This window comes from Camarhynchus parvulus, chromosome 18 (assembly GCF_901933205.1).
Source record: "Camarhynchus parvulus chromosome 18, STF_HiC, whole genome shotgun sequence".
Taxonomy (NCBI): domain Eukaryota; kingdom Metazoa; phylum Chordata; class Aves; order Passeriformes; family Thraupidae; genus Camarhynchus; species Camarhynchus parvulus.
The window spans coordinates 3,581,694-3,594,405 of NC_044588.1; the positions used below are offsets into that span (position 1 = coordinate 3,581,694).

Consider the following 12,712-nt stretch of genomic DNA (forward strand, 5'->3'; position numbering starts at 1 on the left):
AGCACAAACCCCGTGGGCTGGAGAGAGAAAAACAAGCAGGGTGGGACTGGATGGGCTAAAGCTGGAATGGGACAATGAACTGCAAGATGCAAATGGAGCAGAGCTGATCCCAGGGAGAGACCCCGTGCCCGGCCGTGCATTTTGGGGCCATTTTGGTTCATCTTGGGTTCATTTTGTGACCATTTTGGGTTCATTTTGTGGCCATTTTGGTTCATCTTGGGTGCATTTTGTGACCATTTTGGGTTCATTTTGTGACCATTTTGGGTTCATTTTGTGGCCATTTTGGTTCATCTTGGGTGCAGCCCTGGCTGGGCTCTTGTGCTGCCCAAGGTGGATCCATGGAGGAGATGCTTTGAATAAATCCCTGCTTTATTCTGTAACTCTGCCCAGCCTCTGCTCCAGCTCAGCCTTCTCAAGGCATCAATTCAAGGATAAAAGGAGCTTGTTGGGGGGTTCTTCTCAGAGATTCCAACAGAAAACAGTAAAAAAAGACATGCATGATGGCCCCTAAGAGGTACAAAACTGGGCACAGAATTACCTCAGGCGGTAGCCAATGCCCCACTTGCTCTTGAGGAAGAGAGAAGAGCCGAGGCATTTCAGCATCCCTTGGGAAATCACAGCTTTACGATCTGGAAAGGGAAGCCAGGAAGCAGAAAATCAACAATTTCCTCCCAAACTGCCCTCTGGGTTGCACATCAATGGTAGCCCAGGGCTGGGGGCTGAAGCTGGGCTGGGGCAGGGCTCACCAGCCAGGATGTCAGCCTCGTCCATGAAGTGGGTGCTGAACACTGTCACACGGTTGGCTTTCCTGCTCCTCAGCAGGTTCCAGACGATGTGGCGGGAGCAGGGATCCATCCCCGCCGTGGGCTCGTCCAGCAGCAAAACCTGGGGGCAAAACCAGCCGGGCTGCTCAAAGGCACAGCCCCTGAGCTCAGTAACCCCTCCCCAGCGCAGCCACATTGCTCTTCACAGAGAAAAGCAAGGCACAATTCTTCCCAAGGATATTTCTGGGTTTCACATCCTCTGAACGTCAGAAAAAAACAATTCTTATCTCATTTACTGCTCCTGTGTTGCTCACAATGGAATGCATCGTGGAAGACTGTTTACCTGAAGGGAATTGATAATTGGATTTTGGTTTGAGTGTTTTGATTCACTGACCAATTGAACCCAGGTGTGTGGGCTGACAGTCACAAGATTCTGTGCAGTGGAGTGCTTGGCAGATTCAGTTAGGATGTAATGTAATACACATCCTAACTGAAGTGCAACACAGTGCAGAATAATATAGCATAATAAAGTAATTAATTAGCCTTCTGACAAGATGGAGTCCTCATCATTCCTCTCCAATATCTGAGAAAAAAAATATCTGCTATACCCCAGCACACCCAGAAGGGCTTGTTTGAAACCTGCCAGTTAATTCCTGCAAAATAGGAAACAGCCCAGACTAACAAGGCAGCTTTTGTCACTGTGCTTTGAATACATCCATCCCCCTTGTGACAAATGGAAAAATCCTGTGATAAATTAATGCCACAGCCTGCTTTATTCTGCTTCCAAGAGAATTATGCAGTAGAATCACAACTTAGCCATGGATTCACTCTTTCTACAGAGGGGTTGTTAAATGCACAAACCTGCTTTGAAAACCCCCAGGAATTGTCACACAGACCAATTTTAACCACAGATCTCAAAGCAGTCCCCATCCTTACAGGCCAGAAATGACAGAGCTGCAACACAAAAGATCTCTCTGGCTCTGCTCCTGCTCCCAGCTCCTGGATGGCTTTGGAAGGAAAGCATCCAACAGTTTCCCTGCTGGGGGATAAATGCTACCTGCCAGAAATTACACACAAAACTTGCCACGCTATTTATTTGCCAAAGAGATCAAACCCAAGGCTGCTGCCATTATTGAGCCTCAAGCACAAAGGCTGAGAAATTGAAATGATTGTAATTAAACCACAAACGAAGAAAAAAAGGTGCTCAAAGGAACAATTTCTGCATTTTTCACGTTAGTTGGTTTTGACAAAAAAGACCAAGCCTTCCATGGATCAGCAGCACCAAGACGAGAATAATTCCATCCCTCTCACCTTGGGGTTCCCAAGAACAGCAACTCCCACTGACAGCCTCCTCTTCTGCCCCCCACTTAATTTTTTGGCTTGATTGTCCCTGATGGGCTGCATCTCCAAATCCAGCAACACCTTCTGCACCTTGAAAACACAAGAAACACATTTATTGTTTTAAAAAAAAAACCTATAAATTTTTAAAACCAGATTGTTAACAATTAACATTCAAATTAACTGCTGCTGGTTCCCAGAGTGTTCTGTATCTGAACTGCACAACCTACACACAAAGTTTAATGGTGTCTGTAACTGAACCTAAATGCCAGATTTAAAACATTTCATGAGCATTTTAATCTTAGGAAAAATTAAAAGTTTATCCTTGTCTAAATATCTGCCTGTACCTCTGTGTCCACTGTACCACACAGGAATATTTCCCTGCAAAAGGAAAACGCTGCAAGGATATTTTGATTTACAGGTTAAAAACGTTCATGTAAGACCACACCAGTGGCCAGGTGAGTTACCTCTTGTATCAAATCGTTCTGAGGGATGCCCTTGATGGCAGCAAAGATGGAGAGGTTCTCCTCCACAGTTAAGATGTCAAAGTGGATGTCGGCCTGGGGGCGCACGCCCGCGATCTGCCGCACCTCCAGCATCTCGTCGATCTCAGACACCCTGTGCCCATAGACTGACACAAACCCTAAGGGAAATAGCACAAAATCATCCAGTGGTTCGTGCCCATAGACTGACACAAACCCTAAGGGAAATGAGCACAAAATCATCCAGTGGTTCGTGCCCATAGACTGACACAAACCCTAAGGGAAAATAACATAAAATCATCCAGTGGTTTGGGCTGGAGTGGGTTAAAGCTCATCTCATTCCAACCCCCTGCCATGGGCTGGTGACTCAGGTTGAAAGGTGTGGCTGGGGGTGTGTGTCCTATTCCCATCTGTCAGAGCTGGGGCAGCTCTCTGCTGTTCATTGGGCAGGTTCCTTTATCTCTTCACAACCAATCCTCCCTCCAGGAGATCTCTGCTGTTCATGGGCCGTTAATTATTGATTATCTTCTGTCCATGGCCACTGAGTGTCCCTGCATGGCTGATCCAATTCCAGCATCCCATGGCAGATGCTCTGCCCAGGGGAGGAGCCAAGCATTCCTACCTGGATGCAATCTGAGCTTTGGGACACCCAGCAGCCTTTGCCCCGCTGCATTGCCAGAGGAGCAGCTTTCTGCTGCCCTGCATGGCCAGAGGGAGCCCAGGCCCATCTGCAGCAGCCCTGGAGCTGCAGAGGAAAACTCCCCCCTTGTGCAGGATCCCTGCTGCAGCAGCAGCACAGCTGGCACTGCAGGAGGGCTGAGCCCCCATGGGATGGGGCTGTGCCACCCCCTGACGCACAGGGGGACAGCTCCTATTCTGACTCTGTCAGTGTTTTTTTTTTTTTTTGTACTAGTGCATATGTATTTTTAATTTTCCTAGTAAAGAACTGTTATTCCTATTTCCACGAGACCCTTAATTTCAAAATTATAATAATTTATGGGGAGGGGGTTTACATTTTCCATTTCAAGGGAGGCTCCTGCCTTCCTTAGCAGACACCTGGCTGTTCAAACCAAGACAGCTGGAAACTCTCCACTGGAAGCAGCAATCAGCAGAGAGGGTTTTACAGCCCCGCGTGGACAGGAATTGCAAATGGGCTCTTTCACATGCTATCCAAGGAAATTTTGGTGCATCCTGGAACACCCACCCAGGTTCTCAGGTGTGGTTTTAGAGCAGGGCAGCCCCAGAGCTGCACTCACCATCAGAGGGAGGGCACAGCCCACACAGGATGTTCATCAGCGTCGTCTTCCCGGTGCCGCTGTGGCCCAGCAGCGCCGTGATCTGCCCCTCGTAGATGTCAAAGGACAAATCTGCTCCAGGGCACAGCAAACAGAGGTGTCAGGGAGGGGTCCTGGCCCCCTGAGCCAGCTCCTGCCCCTGGCTCAATCCCAAAGCTCACATTCACACACTGCCTGGGGGACAGGACTGGCCTGGCATGGTCCCACAGCCACCGTGGGGTCTCAAAGCCACCCAGGGAAAGGAGGTGACAACACCAGGGAGCTGGGCAGGGGAGATGACAACACTTCATGGGCATTGGGTGACACCAGCAGGCTTTCCTTAAGGATGAAGGGCTCATTTTTGGTTTAGACACCACTGTGTGAGACAGGACACGCACAAGCACACCTGGCATTCGTGCTCCAGGGCCCCATCCCTCCGAAAGAGACCAAAACCAGCCTGAACTGAAACCCCAGAGATCACTCAGCAACTCAGCTACTGCTCCTCTGCATCCCAGCAGCAGCTAAAAAGCTGAAATGTTCTTACTTCTGAGAGCCTCCACGGTTTCCCCCTTTTTCCTGAATGTTTTCTGCACACAGCGGATTCTGAAAGAAGACACATCATGGCATGAAATACTTCAGCACCTTTATATGGCATTTTCAGTCATCAACACTCAGCAACAACCACAACAAGCCAACCAGACTGAAGTGGCACCAGATGTGTTAAAAACTCATTGAGGCAAGTCAAGAGACAGGACAGGTTCTCCCAAAACTTTGCCCATCTCCACCCTGGCTTCAGAAAACTTCTCCTGGTCACCTTCTAAGGTATTTCCTGTGATGATAAACTGAATTATTTCAAATCTGAGTCTCTTTCACATGGTGGAACAATGCTCTAGAGGCTTCCCAAGCTGGGAAAGGGAACAGCTACTCCCCAGCAGTTGCACAACACAACAGGAGACTCCAGAGACATAACATGGAAAAGAGGTGACAGCAGAATGGACTCCAAAGATGGGATTCCTGACAGCTCTTGATCAAAATCAGGTAAATTTTTTTTATATATAAATAGCAAGTATTTTATATATATATAATATATATATTTTATATATATATATATATGTATATATGTATGTATGTATGTATAAAAAATATATTATATATATAATAGCAAGTATTCTTATATAGATAAATAAATATAAATATAAATATAAATATAAATATAAATATAAATATAAATATAAATATAAATATAAATATAAATATAAATATAAATATAAATATAAAATAGCAAGTATTCTTATATATATAAATAGCAAGTAGTTTACTTTTCAAGAGAAGTAAAAACCTTCCTTCAAGCCCTGCTGGTTTTCCAAATGAAAGGAACAGCCAGTTTATCTGGAGGCACCAAATCAAGGATGGATTTTGGGAGCCTCATCACCCTGAACATGAGGATGGTGAGTGGATTATGGAGGGTGAGCAATGGGGAAGAGAATGAGTATAAAAGCAAACAGAACTTGCACATGGAAAGATGGCAAGACTGAGTGAAACTGCTGGAGCTGGTGGAGGGATGATGTGGGAAGAGTCCTGGGTGGGTGAATAATGCAACAACAGCCACCATGTTCTCAGGGGAACATCAGCATTAAAACTGCACTCCTGAACCTGTAGATAATAAAAATACCTCTCACTACTTAAAAAATAAGCGTGTATCTCATCCATCTCTAGGATTACAACAACAAACCCCTCTCCTGAAGTGATTTATACCTGGCTCCAGAGCCCTGAGGATGGGATGTGCCCTATGGAGGGATCCTACAATCCATGTGCTGTTTGAGCCTGGGCACTGCAGAGCCAGGGCTGATTTTCCAGCACTGAAATTGCAGGTGAGCTGCTCGCCCCTAGGCAGGGCAGGGCTGTACCTGACGCCTTCCTTGCCCCGGAATTCTGTACCTGATGGCTTCCTTGCCCCAGAATTCTGTACCTGATGGCTTCCTTGCCCTGGAATTCTGTACCTGATGGCTTCCTTGCCCTGGAATTCTGTACCTGACGGCTTCCTTGCCCCGGAATTCTGTACCTGATGGCTTCCTTGCCCTGGAATTCTGTACCTGATGGCTTCCTTGCCCTGGAATTCTGAAGGCACAGGCTCCACAATCTCACTGAAGCTCAAGCTGCCGTTGATGCTGCTCTCGTACAGCTCCTTGTAGTTTTTCCTGCGCTTTGACCAAAAGGAGGGTTTCATGAAGAAAAAGGGCGTGCGGCGCAGGCCAAACTCACCTGGGGGACAGGACAGAAGGAACTCCTGAGCAGCTACCACAAATTATTATATGTTATATTTTATATTGTTATTATATATTATATATTACATAATGTGTTATATATTACCTATCATATTATATTCTATATGATATTACATTATATATTACATATACATTACATTATGTAATATATGTTATATTACATTTTAATATACTATATTACATTACATTACATATATATACAATGCTATATAATGTATTATATATTATAATACATTATATAGCATTGTATTGTTATATTGTATATTATATTATACTATATTATATATTATATTGTATAATATTATATAATATCACATCATAACATATCATATCATATATTATATTATATTGTATAATATTATATTATATTATATATATTATATGTTATATAGTATTGTATTATTATATTATGTAATTATATATTACAGATATATTATAAATATATACTATCTGTATTTATAAATTATAATTAGATTATATATTTATATATAAATATAAATATAAATATAAAATATATAATATATAATTATATAATATATAATTATATTATATTGTATCATACTGATTATATAATATTGTACATTATATTATAGAAAATAATATATAATATCTAATATTATATAGTAATATATCATTATATTATATTATATTATATTATATTATATTATATTATATTATATTATATTATATTATATTATATTATATTATATTATATTATATTATATTATATTATATTATATTATATTATATTATATTATATTATATTCCTCAGCGCTGGGCTTTCAGCAGGCACCACAAATATTATACATTATATTATAATATAAATTAAACCTCAGCTCTGAGCTTTCAGCTCCTCCCACAGCCAGCCCACTCCTGTCCCTGAGCAATTCCATCAGCCACATTTCCATTTAAGCCACGACTCCCCGTCCCCACTGCTGGCAGGCTTCACTTTTGCTGAGTATTTAAATAAATGTGCAAATCTCCTCCAATTCCAGAGAAATCCCCAGGGACTTAAAAGTGGCAGAGAGAAAAGAGAGGACTTGGAGGTGAACAGAACTGAGGCGCTTAACCAGTTCTTAATCCCAAGATTAACAACTTTATTCTGTGCTTTAGGCTCAACGTCTTCTGCCACAGGGAGAGATCTGGAAGAGGCAGAGCAGCCTTTGATTTCCAGCCCTCCAAGAGGAAATTGGAAAGCTTGAGTGTCACCGCCACATTTTCTGAAAAATCCCTTTGCCCAGGATTCTTCTCCCGGGAAGCTGAGAAAGCTCAGAGAAAAAATGAAACCAATAATTATCTGATTTGCTTCTCCTGTGTTTTGCTGCTTTGCAATGTGTTTGGACATTGTTTACCCACAGGTGATGGTTTATTGGTCTCTGCTGTGAGTTGTTTTGACTTTGGGGCCAAACTCTCTCTGAAGAGAGTCACAAGTTTCATTATTATCTTTTTAGCCTTCTGCAAGTATCCTTTCTGTATTCTTTAGTATAGTTTAGTTTAGTATTCTTTAATATAAAATAGATCTTCAAATAATAAATTAGCCTTGTAAGAACATGGAGTCAGATTCATTCATTCCTCCCTTTGTCAGCGGTCCCTGAAAATACGACATTTGAGGTTGTAGTTAACTCAGGAAGGAAGTTTTTCCTCTAGAAACAGGGGAAAATTAAGCTTTTTTAGAGCAGGCCAAAACCCCTCCTCACACCTCACAATTTTAACTATATATATAGTTAAAGAATATAAAGAATATATATATATAGTTAAAGAATATATATATAGTTATAGAATATAAATGATTTCAGCTAGAAGTGTAAAATTCCATGTGAAAACAGCATCACCTCCTTTCTCCAGAGAGTTCAGGGGGGAGATGGCAGCAGCCTGGGGGGCTCAGGATTTCAGGATGATCCTCCCAGAGCTCAGATTCTGTCAGGAACTCACCTGGGATCACCTGGTCAAGGTAGACAGCCACGAGCAGGTAGAAGATGCTGTCCAGCACCAAGAGAATCAGAGAGATACACAGAGGGTAAGGACCAGCATTGATGTTTGCAAATGTTGCCCCATCCTCATAATCCTCCAGGTGCATGACCTGCAGGGAGAGATGTCACACACCAAAAAGGCAAAAAAACAGCGTAGTTAAAAAAAAAAAAACCCAAAACTTGGCAAAAAACTTGGCAAAAAAACCAAAAATAATAAAGTGACTGAGATCACAATGGACACAAAGAATAACAGCTCCTTTATGGTGCTGGATATTAAACTGCTATGAAAAAATTAATATTTTTTAAATATTTGCATGTTTTAAAAAACATTTGCATAATTATATTTTTAAAATTGCATATTAAAAATATAATTTAAATATAATAATGTAATAATTAATAAATAAAACAGATGATCAACAAATAATAAATATTTAATAAATAAATAAATAAATAAAAAATATATAAATAAAATTATGCAATAAATGTGATTTAAATATAATTTGTTAAAAATAAAATTTAAATAATATTTAAATAATATTATTTAAATCATAAAATTTAAAAACAATATTTCAAACCCCCGTCAGGGGCAGGTGGGGATTTACCTGTGCAACACCAATCAAGAAGCTGCACTGACACAAAGGGCTGAGGATCCACACGAAGGATTTGGGGAAATCCTCCAGCAGGACAATGTTGAGGCCCACAAAGCCAAAAACCAGAGTTGCCAGGAACTCCACGATCCCCACGTGCTTGGACTTCTTAAACAGAGGGGTCAGCATCAGGGCAAAGAAAACCTGAGGGCAGAGGGAAAAACAGACAGGAAAGTACTGTAATTATACTAATTGTAATAATAATGATGATAATAATAACGATATAGAAATTGTGTGGAAAAACTAAGGGAAAATACCATAGTAGTAGTAGTAGTACTAATAATAATAATAATAATAGCAATAATATTGTGTGGGAAAACTAAGAGAAAATACCATAGCAATAATAATAATAATTAATAATTAATAATTAATAATAATGATAGTAGTAGTAATAATGAAGAAGAAGAAGAAGAAGAAGAAGAAAGAAGAAGAAATAAGAAAGAAGAAGAAAGAAGAAGAAGAAGAAGAAGAAGAAAGAAGAAATAAGAAGAAAGAAGAAGAAGAAGAAAGAAGAAGAAAGAAGAAGAAGAAGAAGAATATTGTGTGGAAAAGCTAAGGGAAAACACCATACTACTACTACTACTACTACTACTACTACTACTACTACTAAAGAAATTGTGTGGAAAAACTAGGGGGAAAATACCATAATAATAATAATAATATAGAAATCGTGTAGAAAAACTAAGGGAAAATACCATAGCTGCCTCTCACAATAATATAATTTAAAATATAATTTTCCTGGTATAGTCATTACAGCACAGATTCATGGAATCATTTTCAGCTGGAAAATACTTTCAAGATCAAGTCCAACTGCTCCTCTTATCAACTCAGACAAGCAACTGGATAGATAAATATATTTATGATGTATTTTTTATCATTCTCTGACAGTTTATTAGGTTTTTTACACTCTGTAGTAACAGGAAATGTTTTGAAGAGGATCTGGAGTGAAGAATGGTTCTGTGGAGGACTGAAAACTCAAAACCTGATGAGTTTTCATCATATATAAACTCATCATTATAAACTCAGATATTTCAGGAGGGAAAAGCATTTTTCAAGGTGATGGGTGACACCAGTACAACATCCTAAAACCAGGAGATATTTAAAATATTTAAATATTAGATATTTAAAATATTTAAAACCCCAGGAAGGGCTGGGACAGCTCAGATTCCTGAGCTGCTCAACCCCACAGAAACAGCAAATATTTTGGCAGGGGGAATGAATCAGGTGGGAAGGGAATAAAACTAAAAAAGCCCCAGGGCCAGGAATACTCACAGAGGAGACTCCATAGAGGAAGAAAAGGAGGAATATGACAAAGGCACTGCTCTGGGGGAACAGGGACGAGGCTGTGGCAATCACAGCCATCAGGATGGACATGACAAAAATCAGGCTCACGTAGAGCAGCACCCAGGACAGCCTAGGGAGGAAAAAAAAAGCAGAACAATGAATGAATCCCCAGCCACAGACACAGCAAAACCCAGCACTCTTTAATATTCCACATATTCCAAAACCCAGCACTCTTCAATATTCCACCCCAAGTTAATTTCTAACTCTGTGTCTCGCCGCACCAAAGGGCAAGTGTGCAATAAAACCTGAATAAAAAAGCTGTTTGTAACAAAACCTGGATAAAGGAGCTGTTTGTAACAAAATCTGAGTGAAAGAGCTGTTGTGAACATCCTGGGGTTGCTCTCAGCACACAGTGAGACCCAGGGCAGTTAAAGATGCACAATCAGGTGATTCACCTTTATTTTTTGCATAATTAATTCCCTGGTATGGGCAAAAGAGGGTAACAGAGTCGTAGGTTTCAATAATTCAAGGAATTCTCTTTAAATTTTAATAGAGGCTGCTGGGCAGGGTAATAAAATCCTGCTCTGTTGAAAAACAGAGCTGTGAGTGTGGGAACAACTCTGACCTCAGCAAGCAGGGGTGGTTTGGGTGCAGGTAGTAAAAAATGACACATTTCCTCTGAAACAACTAAAAAAAAAAATCATTCCAAGCACCTCAGGTGGATGTTTCAGTGCAGGGTGAAAACCCTGCCAGAAAGGGCAAAGCCAAACCTGGTTTTATCCCCTCAGCTCTCAATGATTCCAAATTAACAATTGGAAAAATGAAATACTCTATTGCCCAGGCCAATTTTCATCAGGGTGAGGAAACAATTGAAAACCTGGTGCTGAGACTGCTCTGGCACGTTCAAATTACAGAGTTGGGTTCATTTAATTATGTGCCAGGCTGCAGGTTACCTGTTGAGCTTCTAGGAAAGGAGGTAGTGAGCCAAAAATGCTTAAAAACCTCCATAAAACCTCACACTTGATGAGGTTTAATCCCTCTAATCTGGTGTAGTTTTACATGAATAAATGCAGCAGGATTACTTATTAAAATATTCATATTTTCATGGTACTGCAAGTGTGTCTCTTTGATTGTAGAGAATATCTCAGTTTTTGGTTGTTTTCACTTAAAGACTGAAAGAAATTTAAGAACTGGAGGGTGGGATGGAAGAGGTTGACTAGACAATTTTTTAAACATAATTTTTTAATATAACAATTTTTCTTTACATGTATTTAATTCTTTTTTCCTTACATATATTTAATTTTTTTTTTCTTTCCATATATTTAATTTTGTTTTTTCTTTTCTAAGCAGCAGGTTATACCAAACGCTCACATACCAGAAGGCAGTGTCATGGAGCCCCAAAATTTTCAAGAACTCCTTCAGCTTCCTCTCCTTTTCTGCCACGATGTGAATTGCCAAATAATACCCAAAGGGGGAGAATGCAATCACCAGGTAAATTAAAATGATTGCACGAGGGAAATGATCAATTTCCACCACTGCAGCCTCTCCCATAACCATGGCTCTGGTCAGATCCAGCTGCTCCCAAACAGAATGATTTGTCTTCAGCTGGAAGGAAGAGGAGGAAAAGTTATTTTGGATTTTTTTTCCTGATTTTTCAGCCCCAATTTCAGACCCAACCACTCCACCCCGGGTGACCCCAAATTCCTGGCCAAACCTTCCTGACCCCAAATTCCAGGCCAAAAGCAAGACTGGAAAACACCTGAATGCCTGGGGATAAAATGAGGGAATGGGGAATTTCTGTCACTTAAAAAGATGGAATTTGCTGTCACCACGAGCAGGGTGAGGGGAGGGAAATTGGGGAAAATTGCTGAGCAATAGCGACAGCAAAATAATAAATTTTGCAGGTAAATTCTGCGGCTCCTGCTTGGAATGGCATTTTGAGGTGAGAATTTGTTTTCTGAGGGGTTTGTGCTGGATGTTCAGCATCTCTGGGATGCAAATGGAGACAAAAATCCTCAGAATCCAACCCAAGAGGATTGGGGAAATCCTGGATGAAACAGTCCTGGACAGAACATGGCCAAACCTGCCCCAAAACTTCTGCATTTTCATCAGATCCCAGCTGGGATCTGACACAGCATCCCCCAGGATTGGCAGGCAGATTAAGGATTAGCAGGCAGCCCCTGAATCTGCCCTTTTTTGGGGTGAGGGTGGGATTTTGTGGGATTTTATGGGATTTTCCCAGTGGTACCTGCACAAAACATGGCCAAACCCATCCCAAAACTTCTGCCTTCTCAACAGATCCAATCTGGAATCTGACACAGCATCCCCCAGGATTGACAGGCAGATTAAGGAGCCTGGGCAGCCCCTGGATCTGCCCTTTTTTGGGGTGAGGATGGGATTTTGTGGGATTTTATGGGATTTCCCCAGTGGTACCTGAACAAAATATGGCCAAACCCATCCTAAAACTTCTGCCTTCTCAACAGATCCAATCTGGAATCTGACACAGCATCTCCAAGGAGATTAAGGAGCCTGTGCAGCCCCTGGGTCTGCCCTTTTTTGGGATGAGGATGGGATTTTGTGGGATTTTATGGGGTTTTCTCAGTGGTACGTGGATAAAACAGTCCTGGACAAAACACAAGCAAACCCACCCCAAAACTTCTGCCTTTTC

At 41.0% G+C, this 12,712-nt stretch overlaps 1 protein-coding gene across 3 annotated transcripts in view; it reads right to left on the minus strand.

The window, feature by feature from the left end:
• ABCA5 (ATP binding cassette subfamily A member 5) overlaps window positions 1-12,712 on the minus strand; it is a 50,052-nt gene that overhangs the window by 23,628 nt on the left and 13,712 nt on the right. For all 3 annotated transcript variants that reach the window (XM_030962042.1, XM_030962044.1, XM_030962043.1), the window contains 11 exons: window positions 11,420-11,649; window positions 10,033-10,174; window positions 8,716-8,904; window positions 8,076-8,223; window positions 5,952-6,120; window positions 4,403-4,461; window positions 3,841-3,951; window positions 2,570-2,745; window positions 2,076-2,195; window positions 747-885; window positions 539-629 (listed from right to left, as the gene is read on the minus strand). In XM_030962042.1, coding sequence (XP_030817902.1) covers window positions 539-629; window positions 747-885; window positions 2,076-2,195; window positions 2,570-2,745; window positions 3,841-3,951; window positions 4,403-4,461; window positions 5,952-6,120; window positions 8,076-8,223; window positions 8,716-8,904; window positions 10,033-10,174; window positions 11,420-11,649 — 1,574 coding nt within the window. The remainder of the gene's footprint in view (window positions 1-538; window positions 630-746; window positions 886-2,075; window positions 2,196-2,569; window positions 2,746-3,840; window positions 3,952-4,402; window positions 4,462-5,951; window positions 6,121-8,075; window positions 8,224-8,715; window positions 8,905-10,032; window positions 10,175-11,419; window positions 11,650-12,712) is intronic.